The 23,340-nt window shown below is 43.3% G+C and overlaps 1 protein-coding gene and 1 long non-coding RNA gene across 3 annotated transcripts in view; both read left to right on the top strand.

The window, feature by feature from the left end:
• The window catches only part of LOC311249472, a 120,944-nt gene that overhangs the window by 26,436 nt on the left and 71,168 nt on the right, over positions 1-23,340 (top strand). Inside the window, exon 3 of one of the 2 annotated variants that reach the window (XR_014621185.1) lies at positions 8,335-8,871. The exons of the other annotated variant lie outside the window; for it this stretch is intronic. This is a non-coding gene — a long non-coding RNA (uncharacterized lncRNA). Of the gene's footprint in view, positions 1-8,334; positions 8,872-23,340 lie in introns of those variants that run through there. 2 annotated transcript variants of the gene reach the window in all.
• On the top strand, positions 13,034-20,704 carry dselb (dermatan sulfate epimerase like b). Its single transcript, XM_084341005.1, has one exon. It carries the CDS (start codon positions 14,057-14,059, stop codon positions 17,699-17,701), a length of 3,645 nt encoding a protein of 1,214 aa, XP_084197131.1. The 5' UTR covers positions 13,034-14,056; the 3' UTR covers positions 17,702-20,704.

Genomic DNA, 23,340 nt, shown 5'->3' with positions numbered 1-23,340 from the left:
CACATCGATATTGACCTGCTAATGCTGCTAGATGAACAGTCAAGAGATCAACAAAGTCTTTAGGGTTTATCCTCTGGGGAACATGAATCAGCATCCATACAGCCGAGCTGTTAGCTTAAAAAGGTGGAAGTGAATGAAGAGCTGTTTCCCTTTCAACAAAAACACCAAAAAGTAAGTTACGGAAAACACAGGTTGAGATATAAAACCCTTGAGGCGTGACCATCCATTCAGAGGATGATTTTCTGGAGGTTATTTGTAAACCGATGAATTTGCCCTGAAAGGCCACCGTTCAGAATTCCTCAGCTATCACAAGAGCACAAGAAATCGATGAGGCATTTTGCTGTGAACTGCAAATGAACTTGCACTTCGCTTGTTTATGGATTTTAATTAGGGCCAAATAGTCTCATGAATTTATGTAAAGCTCTCATACACCAGTCTGTGCGCATCACACACACAGAGCTGAGGGGAATCAGGCGGTGGGGGGGTGGCAGGCTGCGGAAGAGGTCTGTGCTCTAATGCCAAAACATTGCACGATTATGAAGTGGGCCCCGGTTATCTCTGCACTGCGTCTCATCTTTCAGTCCCTTTTCAGAGGCACTGCAGTTTCCCCACTGGATGCTGCTGTGAGTGACACTAGAAACTCATCTCCTATTCCCCCCGCTTCACAGCGACATGTCAGCCACAGAAGCTAACGAGATGTAGAACCCCAAACTACGAGAAGCAAGTTTGCCCATTTGAATAATGTGCACCTAGGAGAACACAGATACTCTCTCAGACGCTTTGATGTGTTTGCTGAGCGGCGATGACTCCTGACGGCGTCGGATTAAACCCACGACTCTACTGAAAGAGGCGAGAAACAGTTGTGGGGGAGGGCGGGGGACATCGCCGGTGTGTTGTAATCTCGCACTGCAAAGAGCTAAACCGCAACACTGGTAGTAAATGATGCATCAGCCACAGTGGGATGTTTCATTTTTGCACCCTCGGAGCAAATCACATGTCACTCTTTGGGATTGGTATTAGTTTTGAGGGCTGTTTATTCGCAGTGTGTACGGAGTCAATGTGTCGTGTCGCACAAAGCAACATCTGCATGGCTGTATCAGCAAATGGAAAACAGAACAAAATCAATCCGAGCAGAGGAAGGCACTGTATTGTGATGGCAGCGGTGACAGGGACGGTGTCAGAGCTTCAATCGTCTGTATGTTTGGTTCACACTGTTGTTTTTAAAATTTTTAAAATAGACCTTCCTGTCGCCTTTCATAACAGCGTGTCTTTTTTAAAATTCGAATGATCCGTCGGGACGCTGAAATTAGCATCCTGAAATATTCATGGCGAGGCTCGGAGCTCGTATTGTACACCTCCGAGGACTTGAACAGGTACTGTATCAACATCGCCCCGCGTTCGTGAATCTTTCATGGGCACTGCGCCGCACAACTCAGATAGGTGAATCCTCAACGTTACACACTTGCTGGGGACACTCGTTTTCTCTCCCTTCAAACGGATTCTTCATCAAAATGCTGTGTATTGATGTCGTAGTCAATCATTTCTATGAGTTATGATAACGTGGTATCTGTCAAAGTCACTGCTGAGATGTGGAAGACGACAACATCAGTACAAAGAAATGTGATGGGGGGAGAAACATGAGCGGTCGGATGATCAGACACCGATGTGTAGTTGCGGCCTAGTGTCAAAGGATTGAAACACTGAAACCTTTGTCAATTACAGGATCAATGAGTAAGGCAGACTGGCCTTTTCACCCATGATCCACTTCGGCGGACAGATATTTGAAGGCCATTTTAAAGTATTCAAGCGGGAGTACTGTGTCACAGTCACCATGTGGCAGAGCCACATTTTTCTTTTCCTGTTCTGTTATTTACAAGGTACAAGGTAATTTATTCACTGTTACACAACACAGGGTTGCATAACCACATGAAAGTTTGTAAACACCTTCATTACAGAACATATGTTCAGGTATTAAAATACAAATATGAAGTGAAGTGCATCTTTTGAATCTGCGTCAGGGTGTAAAGTATGTAAGCAGCAGCAACAAGATGGTGATGATAATGTGGTCGGCACCTTTATATCAAAAGTTCGACTTCAGGGAAACACTGTCCATCAACTTCAACACTGTGTGAGCACCAGGCATCGACCTTACAAACACTGTAGTAGAGGTAGTAACACTGCGCTCCACTGGCTCAGGACACGGTTCACCCGACGAGTGCAACAGCTTGATCCGAGATGTTGTGGTGGACACAGCTCTATGTGGGCACAACAGTCTCTGATTTCACGTTGTTTTGCCAGCCTCAGTCCCATTTTGTCCATTTCCTTTTCCTGTGACCAGGAGCAGCCTTAAACCGAGCTGGATTAGCATGGCTCTTGTTCTTCCCTGGGGCAGTCCAAACGCTCAGGTTGGATGGTTGAAAGGCGGGGTGGGCTAGGATGGTGTCAAAGTCCGCTGCTCTCGATCCAAAACAACTGCTTTTTTTCTCCAGCAGCAGTACGTGTTTCAGCATTGAAGTCGGAAAAAAACAGGGTTACAAAAACAGAAATGTACCATAATTTGGAGGAGCTACCGTCCACAGCATCTTCATGCAGCGTCGTATTCATCTCACAAATATCTGGATCAATGTTGAGACCCTTTGGAGGATCCAAGAAGCAAGGAACCACTGGACAATAAAAACTGCATGTAAAGGGGTATTTAAAGAAAATTGTACTTTTATTGGTGTATAATACTCCCTTTCTGTGTGAAAGTACTCAAAGTACTGTTTTGTAATTGCTATATTTTGTCCCTCGGAGCCGCCGTAGAGAAGACCAAGTGGATCAACAACCTCAACCCTCAACTCTGAAAACAGGATTCAAGTTATAATAAACTTGATGTGACCTTCTGTTTTTTAAGTGTGTGTTCTTTGTGTGAGCACTGAGCAGGTCATGTATCTGAACTCTGAAGTATTTCTCCATCCTTCATTCTGTAAGAAATAATTGGAGGACATAACGCACTGCAAGGTCATCCGACACGACGAGTTAAAAGAAAGTGGAAAAAGGAAATTATAGCTACACCAGCTAAATCTGAGGTTTCCATTTGAAAATAGTGTTGTTTCAGAGCATCTTTAAGCAAACTAGAGTACCTTGAATTGGCATCTGTCTGATGCTCTCACCACCACAGTGTAAGCTGCCGTCTCCATCGGAGAGAAGCTATGGGAGAACGCAAATGTCACAAGTGATGTGCAAACTGCAGCGACAGACCTGATGAGCAAACTGCAAACAAGCGGAGAAATGTGCAAACGGAAGCGACAGAAGTGATATGCAAACTGAAGCGAGCGCGGCGAACAATGGAGGGATGAAACGACATCAGCAAACAGAAAAGACAACAGATGTCAGTCCACATTAAGCAGCAGGTATTAAGGGCAGCAGACAGATGCAAACGCCGCAGAAAGGTAACACGGAGCAGACATTAACAACAAGCCTCAAATGTGAAACAGCAATTAAATGTGCAACAGCAGGAAAATGTGTAAATAGCATGCAACGATGCTATTTCGGCACCAACAGAACCTGGTTTTATGTCGTTTAGATGTTATTATAGATTTTTACGTGACTGACAGTGTAACAGCCGCAACATAACACACAGTTGGTTCAAGCGTCGTATGAAGAGGACACCACACCCGAGAACAAATGATTTTTATTTACAAATAATAATGCCATTAATCAAAACTATGAGAGTCTGGGGGCCCGGCCAAAATGAACAAAAGGGATGGGTGAAAGTCTGGGCCAGGCACGCAGTGGGCCGTGGGATCCAGTGCTTCCCTCCCTAAACTGAGAAAACAACATAAACTAAACAACAAAGCTACAAAAACAGGACTACCAGACCCCCATCCTGAAAAGGCAAAGAAAAACACCAGCTGGGGAAAGAGACAGAACAACTCTGAAACGGTCAGGACTGCCTGGTCTGTGCTAGAGAGGGCTCCTTGTCCTCCAACCTCCCTTAAAGGGGCACTATGTAATACGTTTAGTTGAAAACATAAAAAAAAATATCAATAGAATGTAAATAATTAGCAGTTTGCATGTATTAGCTGTATTTTGCTTTAGCGATATCTCAAGTTAGCATGCTAACCAGCAAGACCCAGCCCGTCCCAGTCCAAAGCCTCAGTGCTAGTGTGTAATCTCTAAAAGTCCCCTGGTTATCGAACTCCCAGTCCGAACTGCTAGCTGCACGGCTAATTGAGCTAACTAGCTAACAGCAGCTACAGTTAAGAGTTAGTCTGATGATACACTGCCCCCCTATTTTGAATATGAATCCGACATGTGGCTGACTGTGGCAGAAACAGTCACATAGGAAACACAGTACGACACCACAAGGACTTGGCTGTTACAAATACAGGATGCACAGTGAAGGAAGTGAGGGAGAGGGTGTTAAATCATTTCATGCATGCGTTACTATACATATGTAAATAGAAACACATGCGTGCACGTGATCTTACAACAACAACACACTCTGTGCTCCGACACATGCATTTTTAAAACAAACACCAGGAGTGAATATTGTGATGATGCTGGAGGGAGCTGTTTTTAAAGGGGCTCTGTTGAACTTATGTGTTGTGCTGGAAGCCACCGACTGAGCAAAAACAACGTCATTTTTAGTCGCCTTTTCAACGTTCACTATTGATGTGACATCCTTACAGGGTTGAAAATTTTAAGTTTTAAGATGTAATTTTAGAAATATTTTCTACTTCAGTTCAGTTCTTCTTGTGGATCAAAAGTGATTTTTTTATGACGGCCAAATTTTACTCCAAACAGCAAAAGCTACAGGGTGGATTCAAGCCCTGTGCCTCAACCTCAGGAGCCTGCATGAGGCCTGCACTTTACCTGGTGAGCTATTCTTCAGCTTCATTAAATGCCAAGTTTTGGTCATCAAACCTTACATTAGCCCACCTGATGGTAAGGGCTTTTGCTCCACCAAGTCTTTCTTTCTGGCTCTCCACTGGACATCTCTTCAACGCCGTCAAAGATGTTGAATTGTGTTGATGACGTTTTTGCTCAGTGGGCAGTCTTTAGTTTATGATGGCGGACTCCATTTCTAAACTAACGTTAGCTACTGTTGCTCTCATAGAGCCCCTTTATAGAAGAAAAATGGTATCAAAAATATGATGTCGTAGGACCACTACCATTTTGTACACAGGGGGCGCCAGAACCAACCTATAAAAAAGTTCCTTGTAGCTGCTTTAAGTTAAAACAACTTACTTTTGTAACTTTCCAAATCCTAAGACTGATGCTTTGTGTTGCTAATACATTTTTTTTTGTGCAAATAAACAACAGATGCCATGTGGCTGGATGACGGCGATTATTTCCCCTGACTTAGAGCTACAACCATGTCCAAGATCTTTGTGAGTGACTACACCCCAGAGGGCCTTAGCAGCTGGACACCAACAGAACCTTGTAAATGTATTTATAGTTACAAGGCTTTTTCCTGCACACTGCAGGTTATTATGTTCTGAGGGCTGAAGGCTACACACATTTACAGCTTTGAAAATCATCTTCAGTTGCACTCAAGACCTGGAACTCGCTAACAGAGCCAGTCCTTCCTCTCTGTTTTTTTTCTTCCTTTTTAGACTATGATTAGATAAATAAAGCTCACAAGCTTCTTTCATCGTAATCTCTCAGAGAAATGTTCCCCCGTCTCCGTGTATGGACTCACCTTTATTACATTTCCAGGCTCATCAGGTAAACTATTTCCTGTTCTCTGGGCGAGTAGATTTAATGGTTTTGATAGACCACAGTGACTGTGAAAGCGCCCGGAGAATTCAGCGGCTGCACGGTTTGTTTTGAGAAGACCTCTGTGATTGACAGACGGTCTCATAGCACCGAAACCATCTTTGAAAACCCGAACAGTTGGAGCCAATTTTCCCTCTGCCTCTACCCAGAGGGCCGGATGCTGGACACAGGCATGCTGAGCAACCGTAGACTCTTGGGGGAAATTGAAATTCTCTGCAGGCAGAGAAAGAGGGGAGTCTTTCAAGAGCCTGGTTCGCACCTCCCTTTGCTCCCAGCATGCCATATTTTTAATAAGGGCACTGGCTGTCAGCACACACCTTCTCCTTTCTGTATGTACGGCTGGAGGTTTGTTTAACTCAACAAGCAAAGCCGAGATTTGCAAAGCTTCAAACAGCCCAGCGTAAACAGCAGGAGAGCTACAGCAGGCGAGCGGACGCTGGATGCCACCTGTCAATCAAGGGTGCATCCAGAATCCACGTCTGACACTTTCTTGGCAATTAACTATTCATCTTTTTAGGCAACCGACGACGAGCAACAACTCGAGGACTTCCGCTCAACCCGACGCTAGAGCATCTGTGGATGAGAGTGATTAGAGTGTTGGTTTACTGCGGTCGACATCGTTCAATCATTTCACCACACCGAGGCGGCCTCTAATTAGGATGCTCGGCCGAAAGCTCGTTCTCTCCAGCGCAAGTCGAGTGACGATTATAGTTAGTTATTCAAGTTAGTTTGGGAGCAAACCTTCAAAGGATGGCGGTTGCGTGCCGCGGATAAACATTGCTTTTTTAGCTCCGAGCCCCATTCTGAGGAGCGATTTTCCAGTGAAGACAGGACATAATGCGAGCGGAGGCGACTAAATGAAGATCAAATTAGTCAAAAGAGCTCTGCTGAGAAACATGGAGGTTGAACAGATGGGCAGTTAATGGAAGTGAAAGTCTGGGTAGAGCAGACAGCAGAGGGGTGCACACTGCAAAAAAAATGTGCACTTGAGTGAGATTTTTACTCAGGTTTTTACTCAAATCTCACAGGTTTTTAATGACTTTGTCAATCAATTTGTTCTTAATAGCGCTGTGCCATTTGTTTTAATGAGTGCTTTTTAAAAATACAGATGTATTGGGGTCAGGATGGAATAAAATGTTGGCAGTTAACATTTCTGCAACCCGCTTATAAGATCACATTTATGAACGTGTCACTGGCTACTTACCGTAATGACATTTCTACACAAAGTGTGCAGTAACACATTATTACTGAACTGTACATGGCTTCTGTTTCTGTTCAAGCCTGACGGCACCATACTGACATTTTTACACAATCTGTCATATCAAGTTCACATGACATGTTTATGACTTCATATCGGGAGGTGGAGGGGATGGTGGTGGAGTTACAGCCGAGAACATATAACAAGTGAAAAGAAAGTATGTGCTAAAGTATTAAAAGTTAATTTCTGGCAATAAATGTACTTAAGTATTAAAAGTAAAAGTAAATTATACATATATTTACATGTATGTTTATACTATGGATCGGCTCATTACCCGTCTAGCTGATTAACTGATGTGACATTCAGAATTTCTCTGATCCAAATCTGATTTAAAATACACTACTCTGGCTCTGATGCAACAAGAAACTAGTAACTAAAAAAATAAAAGTATTACTTGAGTAAAAAGTACAAGTATCTCAAATTTGTACTTAAGTTATGTACTTAGACACGTTCCGTCACTGGGCGAGAAGGCTGGCAAGCCAGTGACCGCAGTTCAAGACTGTGTTTCAACATTTGTAAGTGTGAAACAACTAGAAAAAACTGGTATTTTAAGCCACACGATTGATTTTTTTCAATTTTCCTGACCAAGTGATTTTTGTGCCTTAACGTTAACCAGAATATAAAATAGAAAAAACTGGACCTAAAGAAGTTTCAACATATCCAACATGTTTTGGGTTCATCAGGGTGCTTGGGGACACCAATCAAAAATACCTAATTCGGTCTATGCAGCTTTAATAGATAGATATTTACTGACTTCATGTTTGCCATGGGTCGTACATTAAACATACCACAGTGTTGTGGGGGGGACGCGCTGTCAGTCATTCTGAAGGAGAAGACACATATGCAGCAGATTAAGAAGTAGTGAAGGCCGACTGGCTGCGGGTTTATTTTAAATATTTAACACTGGGGTATGAATATAACATAAATAATGTTTACTTGAAATTAGTGAAAACTAAATGAAAGCAGAATCCAAGGGTGGTTAATAAGCTTTTAAGCACTAATGTGGATTGACTAATTACATAATTAATAATGTTTTGACAAGAATACGTTGACATATTGCTATGATGGGTGTAGTTTATTCATGGGGTCCCCAGAACCCCAGTCGGGGGTCCCTGTTTGATAAATATGTTAGTGTGATGGTTAACAATCACTGTCTGCTAAGCATCATACCTCATCAGAAATTAATTCCTGTATCGTATGACAAAGGTTGAGGACTTTATTAAATCTAGAGAATGGCTTGCCATCAGATTCATAAACTATTTAAATTCAGTGAATCTTTCACCGTCTGAGTTTCTTTGCTTCTCCTGTCACAGACTGCAGCTGAGAGGAGGTTCCACCAGGACTTTGGAGAGCACAGTACTCACCAGCGTGGGGTTGAACTCGCCGTGAACCAAATCCAAAGCGTACCACAGACGGGCATGAAATCTACGTCAGGCGGCTGCCCTGATTACTGGCAATATGTAACTCGATAACCGAGCGCCGAAGTAGCTGACGTCAAACGCATTATAGACGGAGTGAGTAGGGATACGCTTTTCCTGAGTCCCCCCATCTCTTCTTCTTCTCCTTGGGTAAGGCAATAATTGCACGATCACAAAGACACAGCAAGCTGCTGCTGCTGCTGCTACTGCCCAAGAAGAAATACCAGCCATGACATCACTGAGTGAGGTGCGGTCAGAAGAACAGTGTGGTTAGAAAAACCCACACAGAACTGCAATGATACTTTTCTCTCAAGAGAAGCAGGATGGTGGCTCAGATTTACGAGCGAATATGCAAATTTAATGCACCTTCAAAAGAAAACATGCATGTCAAACTGCTGAGAACTCGGGGCCACCGGATAATGAGCCGGTATTTTTGGGTTCATCTTCGTTTTCTGAAATACACGACTGAATGATGTGTAACTGTATGAAAACACATCATTTAACCATGCTGCTTTGGTTTGGGACGTAGCCGACAGGCATTGAATCCAAGACATTGCATCAATCTTCTTCTCAAGTGTGGATTTGGGGCCACATCTTACAGCCAAAAAAATACAGTTCTGGCAAAAAGAGAAGGCGCCTGGGTGGAGCTGAAGCGACATGAGCAATTACCATCACGGCTGAAGTGAAATTCATTTCAAATCAAGCAAACATGCCTTAAAATATCATTTTAAACATTAACCTTTAAACAGGATCTACATCATCCGACTCTCAAAACCTGACTTTCAAAATGGGAGGTGGACGGAGATGGTGGCGGAGTTATGGGGTAAAAGGCTGCCAAGCCAGTGACCACAGTTCAAGACTGTGTTTTAACACTTGTAAGTGTGAAACCATGGGGTATTTTTAAGGACAGCTTCCAGCCATGTTTGTGATTTTTCAGCCGAAACAAGTAGCCTGGCTTCAGTCCACACAGTAACACATGTGGCCTGGCTTCAATTTTCTTTACCATTGCAGTTATCCTGTCTACCAAAAAGTCCGGTCTCTTTTGGACACTGCCGAGCCAGTGACCACAGTTCGCTACTGCATTTCTACATTTGTAAGCATCTGGATGTTTTTAAAGGAGACATCGGGACAATTTTCCGCCCTGTTTGTGGCAGCAGAAAACGGATATTTGTGACGGAAAGTCAAATACCAAAAACGGTATTTTGTACCAGAACATGATCTTTTCTGAACTCTAACCAAGAGGTTTCTAGATCCTAAATACAATGTTGTCTTAACATAAAATGGAAAATTGAACCTAAAGTAAAGTTTTAAGATATCCATAGTTTGCAGAAACATTTATTCTGGTGATTAGTTTGGATTTTGAAATTGCCAGTAAGATACATATTTTAAAAAGTAAGATTTCTTACTAAAACCACCATTTCTACAAGTGTTTTTGTCTTTTGAGAGAGAAATTAAGAGTTTTATATAAAAACCTCAGATCTTTTTCATGGGATCACTTCGTGGCATCCATGGGCAATTTTACATTGGCTTCAGCTTGTGGTTTTAATGGTTTTAATCAACTCGAAAGTAGATTTTTTTCGTCCTCTTCTTGTGATTTTATGGCAAACTAGAGACACCGAACAGTATTCTTTGGCTCTGCTGGTCGTCTCCTGAAAAATTGGAAAATCTGTGTTATGAAAATGAAATTCCTGTGACTTCCAATTACTAAAGCAACCAAATTGTCAGAATAAATGTTGGCAATATGCACTCTGCAAACCACGGATATGTTGAAACTTCACATTTCTCTAGGTTCAATTCTCAATGTTGTGTTGTGACAACGTTGTGCTTGTGCTCTGGTTAGGTTTAGGCACAAAGCCCACTTGGTTGGGGTTAGGAAAAGATCATGTTTTGGCTTGTAATACCTGTTTTGGTTGCTACAAACATGACTGGAAATTGTCCTGAGGTCGCCTGTAACTCCACAAACATCCCCCCCCACCTCCTGAAATGATAGTCATGTCATGAACACGCAATGTGAACGTGCTATGATACACGTATTGTAGAAAATCAACATGGTACGTAGCCTATGACACGTGAACGAGCCAACAGTTTGCAGAAATGTTAACTGCTAAAGATTTGTTGCCAACAAATGACTGATAGAAAGTCTTTGCACAGGGATAGAAGCCAAGTACAGTTCAGTAATAATGACTTAGTTACAGATATTATCAGGTTGCATAATGATCATCAATTAAGACTAAAAAAGGGCAAATCAGTGGCGGTATGTCTTTGCAGCGTGGGCGGTTGATGCAGCGAAGCAGCATATGTTCAAAACAAAATCTGTCTTCTTGAAGTCAGTTTTTAAAAAAAATCTGTCAGTTGTTTACAGCGTTTCTCACGCCTGAAGTACGCTCTTCATTTTCACAAAGCAATTTGACTGATGCGAGTTCAAGATTATCATCGCCATTTAAATGTAAGGCAGCTTTTCATGCCGTCCATCTCCTCTCCATATGGAAGACTTTTGGCCCAAAGAGAGATAACTGCGTGTGCTTCCTGCAGCGATCCTGATAGGGCCGACTGTGTGCCTCGAGCGGGTGCTTGAAATGTGGGAAGAGGGAGAAGAAAAAAAATAAAGAGGCAGCATGCAACAGTGTTCCCTGTGGGATAGCATGCTGCAGAAGACGCGTGTGAGCTGGGTATGGAGAAAGAGATCCATCATTAAATGAAGATGCTGCACAGAAACCTAATATACACAGAGTGAGGTGATCAATGAGTGCGCAGTGCCACACATTAGGACAGGCAAATGTCACACATTTCTCAGAGGGGAGAAGCTTTTAAGGGTTATTGGATGCCGTCTCCGTTGCCTCAGGAAATGTGTTACAATGAATTGCAACTGAGACTGCGGATAAAAAAGGTGTAAAGAGACATCTGAGGCAAAAAAAAAAAAAAAGATTCATATCTTAATGAGATCTATCCTGTAATGCTTATTATTTTGTAAATTAATTCATGTTGCATCACCGTGAATAATGGAAGCCTATAAATGTCAAAGCGTGAACAAAAAGACTAATCGCAATCACCTTTACAGTACATTATTATGAGGATAATTTGATTTTAGAGTCCCTATAACAAGATTTCACTGTTACGTCTCTCTGTTTAATATAACGCTACAGTTAGCTTAGCATTAAGACTGGAAACAGCAAGCTTGGATCTTTTAAAGCTTTTCATACCAGCGCCTGTTGAGCTGTCGATTAGCGAGCTTTCTAAAAATGTTGAACTAGTCCTTTAAAAATAAAAAAAGTCAGCGTAATAGTTGAGTAACATTCTGGGATATGAGCCAATTTGTTTCTCGTCTGAGTTAGATGAAAAGATTAATAGCTTAACACTCTCACGTCTGTCCGTTCAGTATACAACCAGCAGATGGCTAGCTTAGTTTAGCTTAGCATTTCCCCCGTTAGCCTGGCTTTTGCAGAGGAACAAAATTCACTCACCCACAACTCTAAAGCTCACATAATTATGATAATAATAATAATAATGATAATAATAATAATAATAATAATAATAAATAGGCCTATGTCATAGCTTGTTTTGTTTAATCCATTAAAACACAAAAAAATCTAAGAAGTCCAGGAAGTTCGCTCAGACGCTGACCAGGAAATAGTCTTCCAGCCAAAACTAGACGTTGGTTTTTGTACAGAATAAACAATAATAATGATTATATTTCATGAACTACATGATTGAATAAATTGTCATACTTCAGAGCCATTCTTTTTATCGTTGTGCCCAGTGTTTATGACCCAACTTTCACATCCAGAAGTGGAGTCACAGTTAAAGTCTGCGTTTCAGATAAAAAAAAAAAATATTTTAAGTGGACCTAGGCCCAATTTCCATAGATGATAAGCTGCTTTTAGATTCAAGGACGGACAGGACCGCTCCTTTAAGCACGGCCTCTGCAAGCTCCACGTACACAACCTCTTTGTGTTATAGGCAGCACTATTATATCCGTGCGAAGGCCACGACTTATTGTTACTCACGCTAAACCCTGTTAGAAATCCTCGGACAGACTGACACATGGTTTCAAATCGAGCGGCTGTGGCTTTTTTTTAACCCTTTGCCGATAATATCATGCTGCAAAACAACAACGTACGGATATTAGGTGTTATGTGAATGTTAAAAATGCTCGTATTTTCCTGTTTTGTTGTTCTTTCTTGTATATAGTTTTTATTTTTCTGCATGTAACGCAAGAAATTTCCCCTCGGGGATCAATAAAGTATTTCTGGATGTCGTCCGCATGAGGCAACGTGATTTTTGGGGCTATACGATTTAAACTGATTGTGATTTTTTCTCACACTTCCTGTTAGTGTCACCACTTGTTTGATTTTTGCTTCTCCAGCCTCAATCTTAATATTAAGCAGATAGAGACAGAGAGAGAGAGAGAGAGAGAGAGAGAGAGAGAGAGACATAGAGGCTTCATGGACATGCACACTGAGCCTTCCCACTTCTCCACATGAGAGTGGAGGCTTGCTGCTGCTGAGCTTCTGAAGTCACGGCTCCCTCTACAGTTTGTACAGTGCAACATTTTTTCCATCCAGTGCAGGAAAACAATCAAACTGCCTGTGTTGAGGAGTCGGGAGGACATAACGGGAGACGGGTCCGGAGATCACACACACACACACACACACACACTCACACTCAGAGACAACACAACACACACACTCCTCAGCTCTACACTTGTGAGATGTGTGTGTCAGTCGGCGGCGGACGCGTTAACATCCGGACAGATTTCGGCAGCGGCCACATCTGGATCGCTCCTCATCTGGGAGGCTGATTTGCCGCTTTTTCTCGCGGGCAGCGAGAATAATGTCTCATTCTTTGAATACTTGAGGAGTGACGGCAACTTTCCTCTTCCCGGACTTCAGCGGACTTAATCGTGGAAGATAAAGGAGGAGGAGGAATAAAATGAGGATTTAACAATGCGAGCGGATCGATTTCCAGATCGGGATTTGCAGTTTTAAAGCAGCAGGCAGTTTTTTATTTTTTTTATTATTATTTTTTTATTTTGGAGGGGTCTCCGCAAGCGATGTTTTCTGCGGAGATGCGTGGTTCGCCGAGGTTCACGTCCGTGGATGTTGCAGCTCGCTCGGGCTGCACACGGAGCCTTTGGGTGGCTGTGATTGGACCGGACACGGACTGGGGCTGACTGATGTTTTGTCCGAGAGGAAATGTTTTTGGAGGAGGAGATCAATATGAGTTACTGGCGCACAGGTTAGAGGTTGGAGGGAGAGAGGGGGGGGAGAGATGCCAGTCTTCTGGAAAACATGCAGGCGTGAGGATTTTATTTTTCTTTCTCTCTCTCTTGGATTTGAAATGAAAACAGAGCAGAGAAACCTTCCTGTCATGAGACATTAAACGTGTATTCAATTTTTGCAAACTGTCACAAGTGGATATGGATTGTGTTTGTTGCACTTTTTTCCCCCGATCATGCACGGGACTTTGATATTGCATCTGCTAAAATATCATTTTTTTTGGGACTGAAAACAAATATATTTCACCTGGACTTTCACTAAAAGTTATGGGACATTACACCAACATTTCCAAGAAAGAAAACAATCAGTTTCCCAATTTTGAAATCCACTAAAAAAAAAAAATGCCCGGCAACATGGCAGCAAGCTGGGTGGCACGTTGTGTGTTTTTACTACCGCTCTTCGCAGCGGGGACAGCCTTCTCGGGGGTCTTCAACGCCACGGACAGAGACATTTTTACGGACGATTTGCTGCAGGTCAAGCTCACACAAGCCAGAGCGACCGAGCAGTGGAAACTCCAGTCGGCTGACTCCCATCCCAACCTATATTTTAACCAAGTCGATGTGTTGCACTTGAGGCAAAGGTCCTCCACCACCCACAGTCACATATTTAAAGTCATCCGGGCGGCCGCTCTCACCATGCTGTCCAACGTCCCCTTTTACATGCCCCCTGCGAAACATGCCGAGTTTACAAGCAAGTGGAACGAGATTTATGGGAACAACCTGCCTCCCCTGGCTCTCTACTGCCTGTTGTGCCCGGAGGACTCCGCCGCCCTGCAGTTTCTCATCAGGTTTATGGATAGGATGGCTGAGTACCCGGACTGGAAAGTGACCAGTGCGCCTAACGACGAGGTCCCCACTGCGCACTCCCTCACCGGCTTTGCCACTGCTTATGACTTTATTTACACCTACCTGGATGAGCAGCGGAGGGACGTTTACCTCAAGAAAATTCGCTCTGAGACCGAGGAACTGTACGAGCTCTCGAAATACAGGGGGTGGGGGAAACAGTATCTCCAAAATCACCAAACCACTAACATTTTAGCCGTCCTGACTGGTGCGTTAGTGGTCGGATCACACAACCATCCGGAGTCGATGATGTGGAAACAAGTGGCAGTGAACTACATGGAGAAAACGATGTTTCTCCTCAATCACATCGTCGATGGCTCTCTGGACGAGGGGGTCGCCTACGGGAGCTACACGGCCAAGTCCATCACGCAGTACGTCTTCTTAGCACAGCGCCACTTCAACATCGACAACGTGCAGAACAACTGGCTGCGGGAACACTTCAGCTTTTATTATGCCACTCTGTTGCCAGGCTTTCAGAGGACCGTCGGCATCGCGGACTCCAACTACAACTGGTTTTACGGGCCGGAGAGCCAGCTCGTTTTCCTCGACACTTTCGTGATGAGGAACGGGACGGGTAACTGGCTGGCTCAGCAGATCAGAAAGCACCGGCCCAAAGATGGCCCCATGGGGCAGTCGTCTGCGCAGCGCTGGGCTACACTTCACACAGAGTACATCTGGTACAACCACCACCTCACCCCGCAGCCTCCACCCGACTTTGGCAAAGCTAAGATGCACATTTTCTCTAACTGGGGTGTGGTTACCTACGGAGCGGGGCTTCCCAACGGTCAGGGTAACACTTTTGTCTCCTTCAAGTCTGGCAAGCTGGGTGGCCGTGCCGTCTACGACATCGTCCACGACAAGCCTTACTCCTGGGTGGACGGCTGGAACAGCTTCAACCCGGGTCACGAGCACCCTGATCAGAACTCTTTCACATTTGCTCCTAACGGGCAAGTATTTGTGTCTGAAGCACTTTATGGCCCAAAGTACAGCTATCTCAACAATGTTCTGGTGTTCAGCCCGTCTCCAACAAGTCAGTGTAACAGTCCGTGGGAGGGTCAGCTGGGGGAGTGCGCCAAGTGGCTGCGCTGGACTGACGAGGGCGTGGGCGATGCCAGAGGGGAGGTGATTGTCGCCTCCTCGCACAGAGACACCATGTTCGTGAGCGGTGAAGCGGTCGCAGCTTATTCAACCGCCATGAGACTGAAGAGTGTGTTCAGAGCCTTGGTTCTGCTCAACTCTCAGACTCTGCTGGTGCTCGACCATGTGGAGAAGTGGGCTGATTCCCCCGTAACGTCTCTCAGCGCCTTTTTCCACAATCTCGACATTGACTTTAAGTACGTCCCTTTCAAATTCATGGACAGATACAACGGCGCCATGATGGATGTGTGGGACGCTCATTATAAAATGTTCTGGTTCGACAGCCAGGGTCACAGCCCCGATACCAGAATACAGGAGGCAGAGCAGGCTGCTGAGTTTAAAAAGAGGTGGACTCAGTATGTCAATGTCACTTTTCAGATGACAGGCACAGTCAGCAGAGTAGCTTATGTGTTACACGGGCCGTATGTCAAAGTGTCCAGCTGTAGATTTATGGATAATAGCAAAAATGGTGTCAGACTCTCTCTCACCATAAATAACACAGAGAAGATCGTCTCCATTGCGACAAACTATAAAGACATAGGAGCAAGGTTGACTTATTTAGGATTTGGAGGTCACGGTAAAGTTGAGGACAGATATCAAATCACTCGATATGGCCTTGGGACGCAACTCATCCCCAAACAAATCAGCAGCGATAATCAGCTGTTCGACTTTGGCTTCACGGTCAATGTGATAGCAGGGGTTGTTCTCTGTGTGGCCATAGGATTTTTGACCATGCAGAGAAAGTTTTATGTCTGCTTCAGCAGGCTTATGCGTTACGCCCTCCTCTCTGTGCTCATCCTTTGGATAGTAGAGCTGCTGTTTGTGTCTAACAGCTGCGATCAGCTTCTCTGCGGGGTAAAATGGAAAGGTGCGGGTGCCAAAAGCGAAGTAAACAAACAGATCAGACTGTACGAGCAGCACCATCTCCCCCTGCCCACCGTCCTCATAGCAACCCTTCCCGGTTCGGGATCGGAATTACTCAAGCACCTTTTCTACAACAGCTCGGACTTTGTTTACATAAGAGTCCCCACCGAGCACGTGGACATCCCCGAGACCGAGTTTGAGTTTGACTCTCTGGTCGACGCCTGTGAGTGGTCAAGGTCGGACGCCGTGCACGGACGGTTTAAGATTATTCAGGGCTGGCTGCATTCGCTGGTCCACAACACAAAGCTGCACTTGCAAAATATTCAGCTGGTGGAGGGCAGCAGGGTCAAACAGTCCCAGAGAGTCAGCCCCTCCAGGGACAGAAAGAAAAGATCCAGGCGGAGAGAGCCGACGTCTGAGCTGAAGGGCAAACTGAGAGCCAGTCTGGACAGAGATGCTGAATATGTTAGGGAGATGAGACGCCATGTTGCGGAGTACCCGAACGCCCGGGTGGTCCTCAACATGCGCAGCGGAAGCTGGGCGCTCAAGCTGCCTTTCATTCAGGAGGTTGTGGGAGCTTCCCTCAGGACAATCTACTTGGTGAGAGACCCTCGAGCGTGGATTTATCTCATGGTTTATAACAGCAAACCCAGCCTTTACTCCCTTAAGAACATCCCGCAGCACCTTTCCTTGATATTCAAGGAGGATGCTGTCAGCGATGGCTGCCCAACTGTGGCGCCTGAGTTCAAGATAATCCAGAGGCTTCTCTCCCGTTCAGAGACAAACCCCATCCTGATACTGGCTCATCTGTGGCTGGCTCACACCGCAGCAGTGCTGAGGGTCAGCGAGGGCCTCCCCGAGGAGTCCTATCTCCAAGTGAGGTTTGAGGATGTGGTCAACTTCCCGCAGGAGACGGCGGGGAACATTCACACGTTTTTGGGGGTGCCCGTGTCACCCGCAGCCCTCAACCAACTTTTATTCACCACCTCCACGAACCTGTACAATCTAATGTATGAAGGAGACATTTCACCAGCTAACATTAACATGTGGAGACAAAATATGCCTCGAAAGGACATCAGACTGATAGAGGATGTCTGTGGGAGTGTGATGAAGAGGCTGGGTTACACCAGGTCTGCAAGTTAAGTCACTGCTGCTGGTCAGCTGATATTGAGCTGTCTTGTTTACTGTCTCATCCACTTCTGAAAAATCATTGTTTTTTTTGTTTTTGCACTGACCTTAAGTTTCAGAAGATGTTACAAGTGGAGGAAGAACTGAGTAGCATTTCTGCCTGTGTTTGGGTTTTTTTTTCTGTCTTTGTTTGGGTGTATGTGAGGTGGTGTTCAGACTACAGCAACAGATGTTTGCGAGGGAGGAATATTGTACATTAAAGTAGGCGGAAGGGATCTTTATTCTTCTCCCTCGGCAGCCCTTCACACTTACTCGTAGCACTCTTTTATTGAATGAGACTTTAGACCTTTGCTGTCTTACAAGCAGAGGAACACCACTGAATTTCAGTATACATTTTTATGTTGTTTTTTCGCAGCATCCTTCAGCAGTCTCACAGAGATTATTTACAGTATGTCTTACTTCCCCCCCCACCATCCCTAATCTGTGAGAGATGTTTGTGCAGAATCCGTATCTGTCATTTCTGGCATTATTTTTAGGGGGGAAATTAAGAGATATCTGGTACAAAAATGTTATAAAGCTCATTAAGAAGTAAGAGTATTTATTAATAGTAGCTATGGGAGAGGATTTTTAAAGGACTAATTTGGCTGTCAGGACTTTAAAGGTGTTATTGATAACATTCAGTCACTAAATATGATGTTTCATCTTCCCCCTCCATTGCATTTATGTGAATCACCTCTGTTGTTAGAATCATCTGCCCCACAAGTGGTTGCCAGTTTGTTTTAGCTAACATTGCTAACACTAACATCGCTAATGCCAAGTTAGTTAAAGCTAACTACAGCTAATGTTGCTAATGCTAATGTTGCTAATGCTAGAAGAGCCGAAGCTGCGCCTCTTTCGGTGAACCAAATAGGACCTTATTTGGAAAAAAATAATGGTACAGTAGTCAGTGGGTAACGACAAATAAAACTTCGATCCTGTTTGAATTGTGCCTCAATTGTGAATTAAAAAGATATTTTTTTAACTCAGGACAGTCGCTGTTTTGTCGTTAAAATAGTAACACCAACCTGGCCACCAACGCGGCACAGAAAAGGTACTTGAAAAACTGAAAAATCACAATAAATCTGGTCATGTTGACAACTGTAGTAATGTTGAAGGAGAGTTTGTCAGATTTGTGAGCTGCTAATATACAGGAGCAGCTCCGACTTTCTTGACTTGGAAAATGTTTTAAATTGACGAACATCATATCTGTAGTTCATGACACAATTCAAACGGGATCAAAACATTATTTGTCTCTCCACTCCACTACCATATATATATTTTTTTGGAAATAAGGTCCCATGAGGTCCAACGCTGTTGTTTAAACAATCTGCCCCTCACGTGGTTGCCAGTTTGCTGCAGCTAATGTTGCTAATGCTAACGTTGCTGCCACTAATGTCGCTAAAGGTAGCGACAGCTAACGTTGCCAATGCAAGCTGACATTAATGTCGCTAATGCTAGCTCGCTAATGCTAATTTGCCATTTTCACTTTTATTTCCACAAACTGGCAACTACCAGGCAAATCCTGTAAAATTATTAATTCACAATCATAATAATGTTTTAATTCTGCACCTTTCAACACGCTGTGTAGATGTATTTTTTAAAATGTTATCAATATGACCTTTAACATCTGAACTTTGTGTGCTGTTTCCCTTTAAAACTAAAAAAAAAAAAAAAAAAAAAAAGCTGCACATGTAGACTCTTGCAAAGCGGAGGAAAAAAAGGTGACAGCCGTGCTTTATTGCTCTAATATAGACGTATGAATGATAGGGATTGTATTTTCATTACATCAGCAGAGCAGAGAGACTTTATTTGAAGCTCAACGATGTCATGACGGTTCGGTGGCTTAGCACTTTCACAGGGACTCCTTTGATTGTATGTGGGATTCAGTGCATTTCTCCAAAGCTAAACTTTACTGTATGTGCTCGATTAGCTTGGAAATATAAAAACCTCTAAAGATATATAAACCTCTGAACATATTATGTCTTGAAGAAAGAAAGTTAGAAGAAGTATTTATGGATTCCAAAGACACATATCCCAAAGGATCAGGAATGAATATGATTATTATAACTCCCTTTGGCGTTTATTGAATTAGATCAGAGGGAAGTGTTTAATAGGGATCAAACTGAAAAAAAAAAACCTGTCAGCCTTGACACATTTCTAGTCAAAGCAATTTCCAAAGCATCCCCCCTCAGCTCCTCGTATTAATCTGCAAAATGCCACAACCGCGTCTGTGTTTTACGGCTGTGCTGTCTTCACTACGTGGGCATAAAAGAAGAAAAAAAAAAAGAAAACGACACAAGTTTCCATTCGCTGTCGTGGTCAATCAGATAACCAATGATCTTTTTGGGGCCTTTGTCTTGAAAGAGTTCAGCGAGCCGTGGACTGAACCGAACAGGGGATGAATATTAAGTAAAGCTGAAGAATTAAAAAAAAAAAAGAAAAAGGAAAAAAAGAGAGACCATTCCGACTCTGTGATGTTTTGCTCTTTGGCCCGGGTGAAAATGTCTCCTCGGTAGCCTTTGATGCCGTCTTGCATAAACATGTCTGTACTGTAAATGAATCACATGTGACATTGCAGATGATTCACACAATTATAGACTTCCTATTGCATCTGTACACAAGAAGAAAAAAAAAACCACACAAATATACTGTAACCATTTGGAAATATTCATCATCCCTCAGCTAGAAACAGTACTGTTTGTTTTATTCTCTACGAACACTGAAACCCTTGACTGCCTGGAAAACCCGTTTGATGTTTGTGGTCTTTGAATGTGTAGACTTGGCAGACATGCTTTCACTTTGGTGTTGCAATCCTGTTACCAACTCTGTTTTGTATTTGCTCGTGGGGATATGGTTCCTTGCTTCTGTGGCCTTGAATTACAATCATTTTCTTTATAACGTTTTTTTTTTTTCTGTGGGCTCCGGAGCAGGAGAGGTGGAGATCATGTAAAAGGAAATAATAAATTCATAAATATATCAGCAAGCCGCTCTTTTGTTCTGATGCTGTGGATTATCTCTTGCACCGCGATGAACAGAATGCGCCGTGTGATTGCATAACATCAGCAGCTGCAGATATTGTTATGACACCCATGTTAAAACTACTGTTATCTACCGCCACAAAAGACAGAACATAAATCTTAATTTGAGCACGGGCTCGCCGTGGTTACTGCTAACCCGCGAGTTAAAACGTCTACTTATGCAGATGTCTCGGCTGCCACAATTATGCAGTGGCAAAATCTCCATTTTATTAGACATGGATGACAGGATCCTAATTGCTTATACGGGTGACGTGCATGACGAGGAGGGGCCGAGCATTGAGAAACATGTCAGGAAATTCTTAAGTCATGCTCAGACCGACGGGACCGTGGGCTTTCCAAAGAGCACATGTCTCCGAGCGGTCTCGATGAGTCAGTCATTTCATTAGTCATTTGTTCTTGATCCCTCCTGTAACACTCTTAATGCTTGGCAGGGCTCTCCATGTGTAATCCTTCCATGCAGAGGCACATTATTCACTGAAAGAAGAAAAAAAAAAAAAAAACTCAGGCGGATGCTTCTGAGGGGAGGATTCTGAACAAGTCTGAACTTGCTCTCACTGGTTAAGTAGGCTGTTTTCATTCATTGCGGATCCAGAAATCACTGGAAATATTGGCGCAGTAATAATCTCGATATCTGCTCCGGCTCTGATTGTTCAGATTTGATGGGAAAAGCGTGCAGATGAAGGGAGTTCAGTGCAATCATATCTGTTTTCAGTGCATGATTTCCAAAACAATTGCGCAAGACACGTGATACACTTTAATCCACATATCCCATGAACAAAGCAGGAGCAGGGAGGAGGAACACTGATACTATCTGACCCTTTTCTTCATGATAACATAACATGCTCTGGATTCAGATGGACCGCCTTTCTTTGTTTACCTTTTCATGAATAATATAAAAAATCAGCACTCTATTCTCGGCTATGATCGATAAAAGTCATCTTCACGTAAACGTTACTCAATAAACCCATTATTTATTCTTTATAAATTCTCTTAAACTGAATATTAGTTGAGCAGAATATTAAGTCGTTGTTATGGAAGCCCTGAGGGGCCAAATGATTTCGATGTTTGAAACGTGGGGGAAAAAAATCAGGAGAAAAAAAGTTTGGCAGGATAATCTTCTTCAAAATAATAATAAAGAAATTCATGCTTGAAACTGGGTGAAAAGTATAAACCACTTCATCACTTCATCAAACTACAAACTGTATCAGACGGTTTTTATTTTTCTGTCCTGCTCCCTGCCGTGCACGCTTTGTATGTTTTCCCTGCCTCGACACACCTGATGCAAATGAAGTGGCTGTTATCAGGCTTCAGCAGAGCTTGATGAGGAGCTGATATGAATCAGGTGTGTTGGAGCATGGAAACATGGAAAACATGCAGGGTGGCAGGGAGGCACCAGGACCAGGACAGAAAAACACCGTCTGATACGGTGAAAAACACATAAAAGTACATCCCCAAGTCCTGAAGAGTTATGACGCCATTTAAAATGTAAATAAAAAGAGAATACGTGTATTAAATTCAGAATAAATAGAAATCGATGAAGTTGATGAGGTGAAACTTTAAATATATATTGTCTTTGTACAGCTTTGAGTTGAGTATGTGCCAAAAACTTCATTTTTCAGTGACCCAAAGACTTTATAAGCATATGTAGCTGCAGACTTCTGGTTTCATTCGTAAACTTTAATAAACAAGTTCATAAATTAATGCAGTCCAGATGCCCTGCAGCTACAGAGGCAGAGCAAGTGTCCTGCAGCGAGAGCATAAACTCCCAAAATGCTCACAATCATGTCTTATAACTGGTCAATAAATAATTAATTCAAATTATAAGCCATGTATGAAGGGTGCCTTATGAGAAGGCAGGTTTACAGGTTGTGATATATTACAAGCCTCGACTGAGAGCAGCATTATGAAGGCCAGGTTGTGAAAAAACCCTCTCAGATGCTCGTTGGAAAGTAAGAAAAACACGACTGTTAATGAACGACATCTAACTGAAGAGTGGATGTTTATTAGCACTTTATTAAAGGAAAAGCTCACCCAAAAAATTAACATTCAGACATCGTCTACTCACCCGTGCAATCAAAAGTCGGGTGATGTTTTGCATCGGCCTACAGTGTCTACGACCTAGCACAATCGAAGTCTCCAGAAGCCCTGAGACCCCAAATTGATTTGAAAAGACATTATTTACGCTGTCAAGGGGCGGTCGAGCTCATGCGCTGACTTAATGCTAACGCTTTTAGCTTAGCAGCTACCGAATTCGGCTTAAAACAAGTCTCCAGCTACTTCAGCTGTTTAGGAGAAAGCTGCAGCGCTGTTTTGCCGTGAAGCTCCACAAATGTTTTGTGGCCTTACGAAACTTCACCTGACTCTCCATCGACATGAAGGTGACTAGAAAACGACTGAATATTCAATTTTGGTTGGACTGTTCCTTTAAAGGACTTATTAACATTTACAACTGCAGACTTGTCGGCTCAGTAGAAAGTGAGACACATTATTTTATTATTGATTTGACTATTAATGACGACATTTTTCACAACCTGGCATCCCAGAAGTTGCTCTCCCGAACGTCTTATAACTGATCTA

The sequence above is a fragment of the Pagrus pagrus genome (genome assembly GCF_965226575.1).
Source record: "Pagrus pagrus genome assembly, chromosome: 20".
Taxonomy (NCBI): Eukaryota; Metazoa; Chordata; class Actinopteri; order Spariformes; family Sparidae; genus Pagrus; species Pagrus pagrus.
This window is presented reverse-complemented; position numbering and strand designations above follow the sequence as displayed.

Bases quoted from the DNA above. Each gene is read 5' to 3' on its own strand.
- dselb (XM_084341005.1), top strand. From the start codon at position 14,057: ATGCCCGGCAACATGGCAGCAAGCTGGGTGGCACGTTGTGTGTTTTTA.